The sequence below is a fragment of the Colobus angolensis genome, unplaced genomic scaffold (genome assembly GCF_000951035.1).
Source record: "Colobus angolensis palliatus isolate OR3802 unplaced genomic scaffold, Cang.pa_1.0 Scaffold66, whole genome shotgun sequence".
Taxonomy (NCBI): domain Eukaryota; kingdom Metazoa; phylum Chordata; class Mammalia; order Primates; family Cercopithecidae; genus Colobus; species Colobus angolensis.
In genome coordinates, this window is record NW_012120265.1 from 2,299,516 (window position 1) to 2,314,134 (window position 14,619).

The 14,619-nt window shown below is 57.3% G+C and overlaps 1 protein-coding gene across 4 annotated transcripts in view; it reads right to left on the bottom strand.

Annotated features, from left to right (window-relative positions):
* Positions 1-2,828: 2,828 nt before the first annotated feature.
* Positions 2,829-14,619, bottom strand: part of KIAA1683 (KIAA1683 ortholog) — a 25,683-nt gene continuing 13,892 nt past the window's right edge. The window contains exons 3-4 of one of the 4 annotated variants that reach the window (XM_011925789.1): positions 10,651-13,230; positions 2,829-3,861 (exon numbers count right to left, since the gene is read on the bottom strand). In XM_011925789.1, the coding sequence (XP_011781179.1) occupies positions 2,911-3,861; positions 10,651-13,200 (3,501 nt within the window). In that variant the 5' untranslated portion in view covers positions 13,201-13,230 and the 3' untranslated portion in view covers positions 2,829-2,910. Of the gene's footprint in view, positions 3,862-10,089; positions 13,270-14,619 lie in introns of all 4 variants that reach the window. The other 3 variants (XM_011925787.1, XM_011925790.1, XM_011925788.1) reach the window with 3 other exon arrangements.

The following is a 14,619-nucleotide window of genomic DNA, read 5'->3' on the forward strand; positions in this document are numbered from 1 at the left end:
ATAGAGCAAGACTCCATCTCAAAAAAAACAAAAAACAAAAAAGAAAGAAAAAGGAAGAGTTGGAGGACACAAGCCCTGCTGAATGCCTGACACTGAGTAGGCACTGGTGAGCTGCTGAAGAGTTGACCAGAAGGTAAAAATAAAGCTGTTTCTAGGCACTGTGTTGGGTGTTTGCTTTTCCCAGAGACTCCTAGACTGGGAGGCTCACATGAGCCAAGTCAACCAGTTCTAATCTGAGTCTGGGACAAGCTGGACTGAGCCTCAGTTTCCTGAGCTGTGAAATGGGAATACAAGTGGTGCCTTCTGAATGAAACCCTTCCCTGCAATGAGCATTTCAGCCATGGTGGCCTCTGCTCTGCTATTACAGGTCTGGGGGGTAGGACACCAGTCAGAGAGAGCGACAACACAGTGGCAGGTAAAGGGCAGAAAAAGGGAATGCAAGAAGTTCAAGGCTCCTCCCCTCCACCCTAGGCACTGTCTTATAGGAGAGCAAGAGGGAATTAAGTCAGACACACAGAAGAACTTCTCATGGGAACCACAGATGTTTGACGACCAGGAAGTGAGTCCCTGTTCCCTGGAACACCCATGGCCCTGAGGTCTTCGCCATTCTCCCTTTGCGGATAGGCTAAAAGGAATAGATTTGAAAAGGAGCCTCAAAGTAGGTGTGAGGCTGTCTGTAGCCTCCAGCCGGTTCAGGACTCACTGGAGTTGCAGAACCCACAGCCCCAGGGCTTGGGAGCAGCGGTGCCTCATCTGTCCTCACAGCTGCTCTGTTTCTGGGGGAAAGGCCAGCCTTCCCCGGAGCGCCAGCGGACCAGCGTGGCCTGAGGGAGGGGTCCAGAAGCCAGGTGTGTGACTGGACTGTGCATCCCCCACCCCCACCCTTCTGCTTTCTGGAAGCTGAGCCTCCCTTTTACCAGCTCTTACCTGTGTGGGGAGTACTGCTAGTGTCATTCTCATTAGTTTTTAGTGGCAGCACCAGCACCAAAAGCAGAAGTGGCGGCAGCTGGGGGCGCGCCATTCCTGTGCCGGGAGGGCCTGCCACCGGCTCTGCACAGGTGTGTGGCCAGGCGTGTGCCCAGGTGCCAGCTCCTTGCACCTGGGCGTGCGCTCCCTGCTGGCGGAGTGCGGGGCTGTGCAGGGGCGAGGCATAGGTGGGGCTTCAGGGTGTGGGACCTCCCTGGGGAGCTCCTGTTCCCCTGGGGTGTGGTTCTCACCCTCTTCACCTGGACTCCACCCCTTCTAAACATGACGACCCAGAAGCTCTCAAAGCCAGTCATCCACTAAAGACCCCTGCCCCTGACGTCCCCTTTCCCCCTGCTTCTGTCTCCACAGCGGCCCGAACCCCTGCTGTCACTCCCTCTGCCCCTCCTCCTGCCAGGTTGCCCCCTCTGGGAGCCCCTATTGCCCCCACCTCCCTCCTGTCCCTGAACCCGCAGGGCTGGGGATGTCCTTGTCCTCCTCTGTCCTCTGTCTCACCCAGACTGGGGCCTTTTGGGGACATGACTGAAACCTTCTAACCTTCATTTCTATTACGGATTTCTTTTTCTTTTCTTCTCTTTTTTTTTTTTTTTTTGAGACAGAGTCTTGCTCTGTCACCCAGACTGGAGTGCAGGGATGCAATCTCCACTCACTGCAACCTCTGCCTCCTGGGTTCAAGTAATTCTCCTGCCTCAGCCTCCTGAGTAGTTGGAATTACAGGTGCCCACCACCACACCCTGCTAGTTTTTGTATTTTTTAGTAGAGACGGCGTTTCATCATGTTCGTTGGCCAGGTTGGTCTCGAACTCTTGACCTCAAGTGTGATCCACCCACCTCAGCCTCCCTCCCTCCCAAACTGCTGGGATTACAGGCATGAGCCATGAGCCACTGTGCTCCCTTTTTTTTTTTTATTTTTTTTTTTAGAGACAGGGTCTCACTTCATTGCCCAGGCTGTAGTGCAGTGGCACAATCACAGCTCACTGCATCCTCGAACTCCCGGATTCAAGCAACCTCCCGCCTCAGCCTCCCAAGTAGCTACAATTACAGGCGTGCACCCCCGTGCCTGGCTATTTTTTTTTTTTTTTTTTTTTTGAGACTGAGTTTAGCTCTTGTTGTCCAGGCTGGAGTGCAATGGCACGATCTTGGCTTACCACAACCTCTGCCTCCTGGGTCCAAGTGATTCTCCTGCCTCAGCCTCCTGAGTAGCTGGGATTACAGGCATGTGCCATCACGACTGGCTAATTTTGTATTTTTAGTAGAGATGGGGTTTCTCCATGTTGGTCAGACTGGTCTCGAACTTCTGACCTCAGGTGATCCGCCTGCCTCGGCCTCCCAAAGTGATGGGATTACAGGCGTGAGCCACCATGCCTGGCCTTTTTTTGTTGTATTTTTTTTTTAGTAGAGATGGGGTTTTACCATGTTGGCCAGGCTGATCTCTAACTCCTGACCTCAGGTGACCCACCCGTCTTGGTTTCCCAACGTGCTGGGATTACAAGCATGAGCCATGGCACCCAGCAATCCCGTAGGAATTTTTAGGGGTGAGGGACTCGAGGTGGGTGCTCTGGGCCAGGTCTCAGACACATTTCTAGAGTGCACCGGGGACAGTTTCCATCTGAGACGGGCTGGACACACCCCACTACCTGTAGGTGGATACGGCAGGGGCACAGCTGAGACCACATTGGTGGCCCCTGACCTCCAGGAAAGACTTGAGGTCCTCATCCTGGCCACAGACCCCAGATGCGTATTGCATGGTTGGAAACTTCAGAGTTCTCTTCCCTCTGGGATGCTCTAGATTCCCCCACTATAACCAAGCCACTTCCATTAACCCAGAACACATCACCCAAGATGTAGGCTGTGGAGGACTTTATTCATCAGACCCAGAGAGCCACGAGTGCCTCCCATAAAGTCCCCACTGCAGGGAGCCAGGGTCCTAGATGCTGGGCCAATGCGTGTGCTGTGAACTGGCCCAATGCGTGTGCTGTGAGCTGCACCAGGGGTCTGCTGGTCCCAAGAGCGCCTCTGTGCTCTTCAGACAGCTCCGGGTATGGTGGCCTCGCCAGGTGGCTTGAACCATCTTCGCTGCCATTTGCTGCTGCCTCATCTGCTGGCGGATCTTAAAACCTCTCCAGGCGGACTGAATGGCTATGGCCGCTTTGTCCAGGCGACGTGGCTGCCTGGGACTCGGGGCAGCCCGCTGGTAGGCAGAGGCCCGAGACACTGCCCCAGGACCCCCAGCACCCCGGCCCATGCCCTGCACCACGCGGGTGGGCTGGGTGCGTCCGCAGGTATGACAGGTGCGAGGGCTGGAGCCCACTAGCATCACCACGCTGGGCGGGCTCCCGATCCTGGAGCTCAGGGAGTGGCAGACGCTGCAAGCTTTTGCCTGGCAGGACTGGAAGCAGCGATGGTCGGATACTGTCCTGGCTCTGCCATCCTGGACCCAGCTTCGGTCAGACATCACCCCGGCCCGGCCGCCCAGCTCCACCCACGTGACGGGGTGGAGCATCTGCCGGTGCGGGGCTTGGTCCCGGCGGGTGCTGTAGCCGCGCCAGGCGGCCTGGATGATTGTGGTGGCTCTGCAGAGGTGTGCCAGGTTCCGCCGCATGCGGTAGCCGCGCCAAGTAGCTTGGATGACCGTGGCCCGCCGGTGCCACACCCGAATCCTGCGACGCACCAGGTAGCCACGGACGCCCGCCTGGATAGTGGTCACTGCGAGGATGCGGATCTCCTCTGCAGCCTGCATGGACACCATCGGCTCCCCGGACCGCCTGGGATGCACCACTGCCTTGTTGCGCCGGGTCTCCCAGGACGCAGCACCCCTGGCTGGCTCCCACACGCGTTTCCACGATTGGCCACTAGCCACACCAGCGTCCACGGGGCCCTGGAGTATAGTGGGGTTCAGGGATGCCTTGTGACTAATGGCAGGATTCTGGGGGCTATAGGAGTCCTGCGATCCCCACGGTGACTCCTGGTTAACAAGGGGTGGCAGGGAACCACTCGGGGAAGACTGGTAGCCTAGAGACACCCTCCGAACTCCCAGGGCCAGGGGAGGAAGGGCCGAGGAGTGCGCTATCTCCCCAGTGCAGATGATGGGCCTTACCTCTGCAGAGGGCGTACCAGTGAAGTTTGTACCACCTCGGGCTGAGGCCTGGGATGGTTGTCTTTGCACATACTGGAAGGGCCTAACCCTGGCCACAGAACTTTCTAGCAGTTCGGGAACAATACTACCGTGCACGGATCTGTAGGACTTTAAATTTAGAGTCCATGGAGTCCCAGCGGCTGCTCTGAGCCAGGTTTCCAGACACTGTTTTCTGGAGTGGACTGGGGACAGCTTCTGTCCAGAAGGGACTGGACGATGCCCTTCTAGCCGAGGACAGATATGGTGGCACATGTGAGACCATGCTGGAGGTCCCTGACCTCTGAGGAAGACTAAGATTCCCCATCCTGTCCACAGACCCTGAAAGCAATCTGAAAGCCTCAGTACTGCCACGGGCCAGCTGGGGTGATCCTGAGAATACATTAGAAGCCACTGCACCCCAAGAGTGATTTTGGGGTATGACATGAGCGACAGACCCCTGTTGATAAACGGAGGGGGTCTTAGTGGCTAAACCCGGGGCCTGGAAAGGGACAGGGACCATGCCACTAGCATGGCTGGGGGCCACCTCCCTGAACAATGGTGTATGGCCTTGGGGAAGAGTCCCTTTCTCAGACAGGGACCTATGATCGCGGCCCCCATCAGCTCCCGGAGGACTGGGGTACATCCACGGGGTTGCGCCAGTGACCCCAGCTTTGCTGATCAGGTCATTAGATCTGCTTGATCCTGACACTTGGGACAGAGGCCCATCCAATTCTCCCAGCTCGGCTTGGTCCCCTGTGGCCCCAGATAGCATTATCCCGGCATCTTGGCTCCATTGTAAGGCTCTTGACAGAACCGTGGGCACTCGGTGTAGACTCCTGACTGTGTCACTAGCTGCCGGGGCTGAGGAGTGACCTGGAGCCAGGCTGGTGGTGTGGGGAATCTGCAAGGGGCCTATAGACCTCTCCCCAGCCAGGGCTTTGTGGTAAGGAGGGGCAGCGATGCCAATCACCACGGACCCCTTGGAGCAGCTCTGAGCCACACTAGAGGCCCCCATCATTGGCACAGATCCAGGAGAGACACCTGGGTTCACCCCACTCATTACTGAACCTAGGAGCGAGTTTGGAGCAGCTAAGCTAGCGGAGGGTCTTACAGATAGACTCGGCTTCTTGCTGTCTGCCATCGGGCTGGGAGCCACCCAACTGGACACAGAGCCTGCGGGAAGGCTCTGACCCTTGCCTCGGATGGTGGACTCTAGGGGAAGGCTGGAGGTCATGCCACCAGGCAGAGTGCCTGGGACTGCGCCCGTGCTCATCCTACTGGCTACGAAACCCCCTGCCGCACCAAGACCAGCCGGGCTCCTCAGGGAGTCCTGAAGAATCACATCTCTCTGATGGTAACTGGGTGGGACCATGGGTGCCTCAGAAGGGTGCCAGCGGTCTACGTTTTTTGGAATAACCACACTGATCTGGGAGCTGCTGGGGCCCACGCTTTTCAGGGAAAGATTAGACGGAGTCACAGCCACTCTGTTGGGCACTGAAGCCAGAGAGGGGCTAGGGGCCATCCCTGTGGTTCCAGAGGGATGTGTCAAAGGGGCACCTACCTCTAAGACCTGGGATGCAAGGGAAGCCACCTGACATTGACTTTGGCCCATGCCAGTTGCTATGGTTCTCCAGGGGAGACTCCCAGCTAGGCCAGGAGACGTGGTCCCCTGAGACCCACTAAGGAACATAGCATCAAAAAAGGGCTCCTGGGGATGTCGTGTAGCCACACCCCTGAACAGAGGCGTGATTTGCTGGCCTATACGACAGACCTCCTCATCAGCATGGGAGAGATTTGGTGTTGAAACGCTAACCACAGAGGGTTGACACACATGCCTCCCACCAACCCTGGGTGGATGATGGAACCCAAGGGACAAGTCATTGAACTTGAAGTCCAGAGGGCTGGATACCATCTCACTAACCATCAGAGGCTCTTCACACAGGTTCACCCCAGTACCCAGGGATGGCTGCTTCGGACCCTGGTCCATACTTCCAGCCACAGGGGGATGTGGTCCACCCGGGCTAACTGAAACAAACGCTGATGGGTGACACAGGCACGGGGCTACTGAGTTCACCCTTGAAAGCTGCAGGTTCGAATCCAGGCTAGAGCCCCAGCATGGCTCATTGAGGCCATGACACACACCACTGACCACAGATGGCTGGGATCGGCTTGGGGCCAACCTAGAGTCCGGGGGTGACTGAGCCGGGCTTAGGGCTTCCCTGTGGGCCACAGATGGTGGGAATAGGCCAGGGGCTATGACTGGCTCGGCTAGGCTGGGGCTAGGGTACAGGATGAATATGTCTTGCCTGGGCTGGAGACCACAGATGGTTGGGCTTGCCTGGGGGATACTGCAGTGGTCTGAGATGGGTGGACTAGGCGGGGGGCCACCCCACTGGCCACATACAGATGAGCTAGGCTTGGAGACAACCCATGGGGTCCTGATGGGTGGGCTAGGCTTGTGGGCACACCAATGGCTTGAGATGGCTGGGGTAGGCTTAAGGACCCCACACAGGTCATAGGTCGGTGGGCTAGACTCGAAGACATCCCTGTGGCTTGAGACGGCTGGGCTAGGCTTGGGGATACACCACAGGCCATAGTTTGATGGGCTAGTCTTAAGGGCATTGCAGTGGCTTGAGATAGCTGGGCAAAGCTTGGGGATACCTCACTGGGTGTAGATCGATGAACTTGGCTTAGGGACACCCTACAGGTCACAGATGCATGAGCTTGGCTTGGGGATATCCTGCTGGTTATAGATGCGTGAGTTTGGTTTGGGGATGCCCTGGAGGTCACTGATGGGTAATCTCGTCTAGGGGACATCCCACTGGCTTGAGATGGCTGGGCTAGGCTTAGGGAAACCCTACTGGCCACAGATTGATGGGCTACACTTGGGGACACCCCAGTGACCTGAGATGGCCAGGTCAACCTTGGTGATTCCCCAGTGGCTTGAGGAGTCTGGGCCAGGCTTAGAGACTCCTGAATGGCCATAGATGGATGAGCTAGGCTTGGGGACACTCCAACGGTCTGAGATGGCATGGCTAGGCTTGGGGGCACTCCAACAGTCTGAGATGACGTGGCTGGGCTTGGGGACACTCTGATGGTTGGAGATGGCTGGGCCAGGCTTGGAGACTCCCCATTGGGCTGAGATGGGTAGGCTGGGCTTGGGGACATCTCAGTGGGCTGATATGGCTGGGCCAGGCTAGGGGACTCCACAGTGACCATAGATGGGTAGGCTGAGCTTGGGGACACCTCAGTAGGCTGAAATGGCTGGGCCAGGCTAGGGGACTCCACAGTGACCACACATAGGTAGCCTGGGCTTGGGGACTCCACAGTGACCATAGATGGGTAGGCTGAGCTTGGGGACACCTCAGTAGGCTGAAATGGCTGGGCCAGGCTAGGGGACTCCACAGTGACCACACATAGGTAGCCTGGGCTTGGGGACACCTCAGTGGCCATAGATAGGAAGGCTGGGCTTGGGGACATCTCAGTGGGCTGATGTGGGTAGCCTGGGCTTGGGGACATCTCAGTGACCATAGATAGGAAGGCTGGGCTTGGGGATGTCTCAGTGGGCTGATATGGGTAGCATGGACTTGGGGACACCTCAGTGGCCATAGATAGGTAGCCTGGGCTTGGGGACATCTCAGTGGCCACAGATAAATAGCCTGGGCTTGGGGACATCTCAGTGGGTTGATATGGGTAGCCTGGGTTTGGGGACATCTCAGTGGGTTGATATGGGTAGCCTGGGCTTGGGGACATCTCAGTGGGCTGATGTGGGTAGCCTGGGCTTGGGGACATCTCAGTGACCATAGATAGGAAGGCTGGGCTTGGGGATATCTCAGAGGGCTGAGATGGGTAGCCTGGGCTTGGGGACATCTCAGTGGCCATAGATAGGTAGCCTGGGTTTGGGGACACCTCAGTGGGCTGATATGGGTAGTCTGGGCTTGGGGACACCTCAGTGGGCTGAGATCGCTGAGCCAGGGTTGGGCACTCCCCAATGGCCTGAGATGGGTAGGCTGGACTTGGGGATACCCCAAAGCCTTGAAATGGTTGGGTTAGGTTTGAGGTTACCCCAAGGGCTTGAGATGGCTGAGCTAGGCTTGAGGACTCCCCACTGTCCATAGATGACTGGGCTAAGTTTTGGGACCCCCAGTTAGCCACTGATTGGTGACCTTGGTCTGAGGCCACTCCAAAGGTCCTTGATGGGCGTCCTCGGCTTAGGGACCACCTAGTCACCATAGATGGCTGTGCTGGTCTTGGTGTCACTCTATTAGGCATAGAGGAGTGTGGTAGTCTTGGTGTCACCCAATTACCCATAGATGGGCAGGTTAGCCTTGGGGACACCTTACTGGATGCTATATGCTGGGATAGGCTTGGGGCCAGCCTACTGAACCCTGATGCCTGGCCTAGATTTGGGGCTACCCTACTGGCCAGTGTAGCCTGGGACACACTTGGGGCCAAGCTCTTGGCCACAAATGGTGGGTTATATGCAGTGGAGACCACAGTACCTAAAGACAGAGTCCTCCTCAGCTCTGTCTTGATGGTTGCCTGGGACATCTCAATCAGATTCACAGAGCTCTTGTCTAAGGAGAACTTGTGGATCTCAGCCTCTGAGCCCCGGTGAACACGCAAGGTCAAGCAGTTAGACACTGAGCTGTGTTGGAAAATGGGTACTTTCTCCGAGGCTGGAGTGGGCTGGTAGGGGAAGTGTAGGGTCATAGATGTATAACCAGTTTCAGTCTCTTGCGTATCCTTAAACCTCTGGAGTGTCCTCATGGACTCCGGAGGAAAAAGGGACTTCACCGCAAGGTCCCCTTCTAAATTGCCTTCCCATGACTCATCTGTCTTGTTGACAGCAGGCAGGCTGGCCACAGACATGGTGGAAAGGCTGAGGGAGCTAGAGCTTTGCAGGGAGCTTTCGGAATTGCTCTCCTGACTGTAGGTGACAGAGCCCTGGGAGAAGCTCCTGGCCAGGTCACTGTCTCGATCCTGCGGCAAACCACCTACCAGCTCACCGAGGATGGACAGCTGGTGGTCGGTTGCCAGCTTCTGGGGGCAGAGCAGGGCAGACACAGAATCTTGTGTTCGATTCCTCCCCTGTCCACACACACATATCTTGGGACGAACTTGAGCCAATGCACTGCTGGGGGAAGCTTGAAACAGACCACGAGTCTTGGATGCCTGAGTTTTGGTCACCATGGTGACCTGCAAGGCACTTAGGGCCCCCTTGTCTATCACCTCCCTAGTACCCGGGGATGCCTGTTTGCTATTTGGGGGCTGAGACCTCCTCCCCCGGCTCTCCTTGGAAGCCCTGGATGCCTGCTGCTGGCCTCTGGCCACTGAGGGTTGGTAGAGACCAGGATGTGCCCTGCTAACCCCTGAGGACTGACACCAAGTCACGCCCCCACAGGTGGGGTAAGGCTGGTGAACATGGGCAGCCCTCCCACCACCCACGCTGCACGGAAGCCTACCCGAGGCCACCCTGCCCTCCCGAGTCGATGGGTGAGAGGCCACTCTGCTGACCACATGTGGCTTGTGGCAGCTCGGGGCCGTGCCACAGGTCATGGAGGGCTGGTTCATGCTTGGGCCCACACCACTGGCAATGAGAGGCTGCCACAGACTCGGGGTTGGCTGCACGTGGGACGGCTTGAGCAAACTGGGACCCTCCCCACTCCCCTCGGGATTAAAATCTGATGCCAATGTGCCAGGCTCTAGGGTCAGGCGTGCATTTTCCTTTTGGAACTTGGGGCTCAAATCCAGGTTTGAGGAGAAGTCCCTGCTGGGCTCCATCTCCCAGGACAGCATGGGATACAGGCCAGTGATCAGGGAGCCCTGGTGAATGCTGGTGATGACGCTACCCATCACAGAGGCTCCCACAGTGACCACAGACAAGCGGGGTGACCCCCACAAGATGGCCCCGTCCCCCATCTCCTCCAAGGGCCCGGCAGGTTGGCCCATGGTGAAGCATCCCCAGATCCCAACCTGGGAATCCCTGACCTTGCTGGTCTGTGGTCTCACAGGGCCCAGGGAGGGCCCCCACGCGGCCGACAGACTCCTCCTGCAGGCCACCTCCGCCGGGGCCAGCGTCTTAGTCACCCCGCTTCCTGTTGATTTCGAGGTGGCCTTGGGGAGGGTAGTTCCAGTCCTCAGGGCCACCCGACACCAAGACTCGCTCAGGAGAGCGCCCAACTCGCCCTGACACAAGGCCTGGCTCAGAGCTGCCTGCTCCTCCTCCGTCAAAGCCTTGCTAAGCACCTCAGCCAATTTACCCTGCATGACCTTGGTGAGTTCCGCCCGCAGCTCGCCCTGGGACAGGGCTCGGGACAGGGTCAGGCGCAGCTCACTCCAGGACAGCGCCTTCACCAGCGCCATGCTCAGCATGCTCTGGGGCAGGGCTCTGGCGACAGTGGCACTCAGGACCTCCTTGGACAGGGCCTGGTTCAGAGCTGCCCGGACTTCTCCCTGGGAGAGGGCTTTGGCCAACAGAGTGCGGAGATCCTCCTGGGATGCCAGCGCACCAGCTACTTCAGCACACAGGGAGGCCAGCAGGGAGCCTACCGTGTCCTCCTGGCAGGGCACCGCCTGGCTGGGCATTGATGGCTGGGCATGCGTGGCTCCGTTGTCTCCCCAGGACTCAACATTGCATGTGGAATGTCCGGTGGGTGCCATCAGTGGCACCAGCGTACCCTGGACCTCACAGGCTGCCGGACAGGGTCCCCCCTGAGTGGTCTTCCCCGGCACGTGTCCGTGGGGCTGTGGCTGAGTCTGTCTGTCCTCTGGCTTGGCCCAGGGTGGGGCACTCAGGCCACCGAGGTGCTGGCAGGCCTGGTTGCACACCTTGGACCCTGTTAGGAGCACCTGGGAATGGGTGTTGCTGCTGAGATCAGCAGCCTGGTGCACTGGGATGAGGCGCTTGGTTATGATCGGCTGCCCCCGGGACTGTGTCTTGGTCAGACAGGTGGCGAGAGGCACTTGGGATTGGACCTTCATGGCACCTGTGGCCAGATGTGCCTGGGAATGCATCTTGCTCAGACAGGTGACCAGATGGGCCAGGGATGGGGTCTTGGTCAGCTCGACGGGCAGATGTCCCTGAGACGAGGCCTTGGTCAGCGGGGTGGCCGGTGGTCTCTGGGACAGGCAAGATGGATGTCTCTGGGATGAGGCGTTGGTCAGTGGGGCAGCTGGCTGTCCCCGGGGCAGGGTGACAGCCATGTCTACAGGCACATACAGCTGAGATGGCTCGTCCCCTTCCTCAGCAACTTTTGTCCAGGATGGAGCCCCAGCCACTTCCACTGCCACACTGGTCTTAAATGCCATGTCTGTTTTCACCTGTTTCTGGGAGCCAGTCTTGATTTTCTCAGCTTCCAAAGGAAGCTTAGCTGGAGCCCTGGGGACCCCAGTTCCCAGATGTGATTGGGCCAGGCACCTGATCTTCCCCTCAGCCAAATAGGAGGGGGATGAGGCTTTCACCGCCTCTGCAGCCTGCTTCATATTCATGGTGGCCTTGACCTTGGGTGGGTTCTCATGGATGGAGCCTGGTACCGCCGCTTGGGGTGGAGCCTTGACATTTGCCACTGTTGGAGAGGCCAGACACAGGGTCTTGAGGATGGTGGCCACTGAGCGTAACTGGGCTGGGGTCTTGGTTATCATGGCTGCCAGGCGAGTCTGGGGTGAGGGCTTGGTCAACCCAACTGGGCTCATCTGGGATGAAGTCTTGGACATGGTGGCTGCCAGACACGTTTGCAGTGGGTTTTTGGCTGGGGTGGTGACGGGGTGCGTCTGGGGTGGGGTCTTTGCCATCGCAGGCCCTGGGCATACCTGGGGTGGGCTCTTCATGATGGAGGCCAGAAGGGAAACCTGAGGTTGGTGCTTTGCCGTGATGGTTGCATGGCATGTCTGCCTTGGGGTGCCAGTTCTGGAAGCTGTGGAGTGCACCTGGATCTTGGTCGTCGTGGGCATGGGGCATGTGTGAGGTGCAGTTTTGGTCATCACTGTGGGCCCCGGATACATCTGGGCTGGGGTCTTGGTTATTGTTATTTTGGGAACAGGGCTAGTCTTGTGTGGGGTGGTGGTCGTCGTGGACGCTGGATATGTCTGCGGCAGGGTCATGGAGACCACTGGGTATGTCTGGAGTAGGGTCTTGGTGATCACAGCCCCTGGGCATATCTGGAAGGGGGCTTTGGGGGTCTCTGCTTCCACAGGGCCCTGGGTTTGAGCTCTGGATGGTCCCATAACTGCCTTGTCGTACCTTCTGGACAATGGTGTCTCCGGAACCCCGGCTTTGTTGGTCCGGGCAGTTACACATTTGGTTTTCACTGAGTCACCCTCTATGTGGACAAGGCAGGTGCTTCTGATGGTTCTGGTCAGCAAGCATGACTGGCATTTTGCATCCAGACTCACTGGGCAGGGAAATCTGATGGTGACCGTCTGGTGTGGCAGGAAGGCCACCCCCCGGACCCCAGCAGTGTGAGGAGCCTGCACGCAGGGCTCTGGGGTACCCTGAGCTGCTGGGGGCTGCAGGAGGGGGGATGACTGGGGTCTGCAGAGGACCAGATTGTCATAGGAAGGGAACTGGGTCTCCTTGTTCACCATGACGGGCGGGGACAGAAGGCGGTTCTCTTCCGGATGCTGGAAGCGCACTTGCTGTGGGGCGTGATAAGGGATGTTCCCGTCCTCCGCCCTCACTTTCTTCACCAACAACTTGCTGGAGTGCAGGATGTGTCTCTTGTTGAAGCGCCGCCATGCCTCCTGGATGGCCTTGGCCGCTGTCATCTGGGAAATCAGCTTCTGCCGGAGCCAATAGCCCCTCCAGTTGGCTTGGATGAGTGTGGCTGCGCGGGCGTGCATCATGTCCATCTCATCTACCAGGATGTTCTTGAAGGCCTGGCTCTCCACCACAGCCCGGAGGCGTGGGATGTGGCGGGACACTGTCTTGGCTTCAGCAGGCTGTTGCAGAAGATGCTCCTTGGACTTGAGGCCCTCGTGCTGAGGCTGTGGAGGCGTTTTCTCCATTTTGTCCGGAAGACTAGGGGTGGGCGGGGGCTGGAGGACGCACTGCCCATTGGGTGACAAGTGGTTTGTGAACTGTAGCTGGGTGGCCGGCTGCATTGCCTTGATTACTGGACAGGTCAGCTCTGCCTGTGGGGGCGGCAGGGGGTGGTCAGGGTGTAGCAGGTCCTGCAGACAAGAGGTCATCCTACAGCCACTTCACCCTGGCACACGGTGCATGACACCTGAATGCTGGACCACTTAACTGCTTTTCTTTTTTCTTTCTTTTAGTTTTTTGTTTGTTTTTGAGACACAGTTTCGCTCTTGTTGCCCAGGCTGGAGTGCAATGGTGTGATCTTGGCTCACCGCAACCTCCGCCTCCTGGTTTCAAGTGATTCTCCTGCCTCAGCCTCCCGAGTAGCTGGAATTACAGGTATGTGCCACCATGCCTGGCTACTTTTCTGTATTTTTAGTAGAGATGGAGTTTCACCATGTTGGCCAGGCTGGTCTCAAACTCCTGACCTCAGGTGATCCACCTGCCTCGGCCTCCCAAAGTGCTGGGATTACAGGTGTGAGCCACCGCGCCCGGCCTGCTTTTCAAACTTTATCTTGGATGTACCCTGGGTTTAGCACTGATCACAGTGTTTTGGAAATTTCCTGTTTGCCTCTCTGTGTGTGTGTGTGTGTGTGTTTGTGTGTGTGTATGAAAAGGATAGAGAAGTGTGGTGGGGGAGATTATTTGCCTCTCCCCATTGACTGTGAATCCCAGAAGACAGAGTCATTTTTGTGTCCCATCTCAGTCACAGGGCTTGGTTCTAAGCTGCGAATGGGTAGGTATTGGGTGGGCGGGCATCTTGACTGACCAATGGTGAGAGGATTGGAAGTTGGATGGACAGATAGATACAGGACTAGATACTGAAAGGATGAATCAGTCGATGAGTGAATGGTAGATGGGTTGGAGAGACAGATGAAGGTTTGGATGAATAGGTAAATTAAGTTGATGAATAAAGTCTTAAAGGCAAATTGGCCAGGGGGGGTGGCTCATATCTGTCATTCCAGCACTTTGGGAGGCCAAGGTGGGCAGATTGCTTGGGGTCAGGAGTTTGAGGCCAGCTGGGCCAACATGGTGAAACTCTGTCTGTACTAAAAATACAGAAAAGTAGGCCGGGCACAGTGGCTCACGCCTGTAATCCCAACACTTTGGGAGGTCCAGGCGAGTGGATCACAAGCTCAGGAGTTCGAGACCAGCCTGGCCAACATGGTGAAACCCCGTCTCTACTGAAAATACAAAAATCAGCTCAGCATGGTGGCGCGTGCCTGTAATCCCAGCTACTCAGGAGGCTGAGGGAGGAGAATTGTTTGAACCTGGTAAGTGGAGGTTGCAGTGAGCCGAGATCACGCCACCTCGCTCCAGCCTGGGTGACAGAGCAAGACTCTGTCTCAAAAAAAAAAAAAGAAAACAAAAGGAGCCAGGTATGGTGGCAGGCGCCCGTAGTCCCAGCTACTCAGAAGACTGAGGCAGGAGAATCGCTTGAAGCC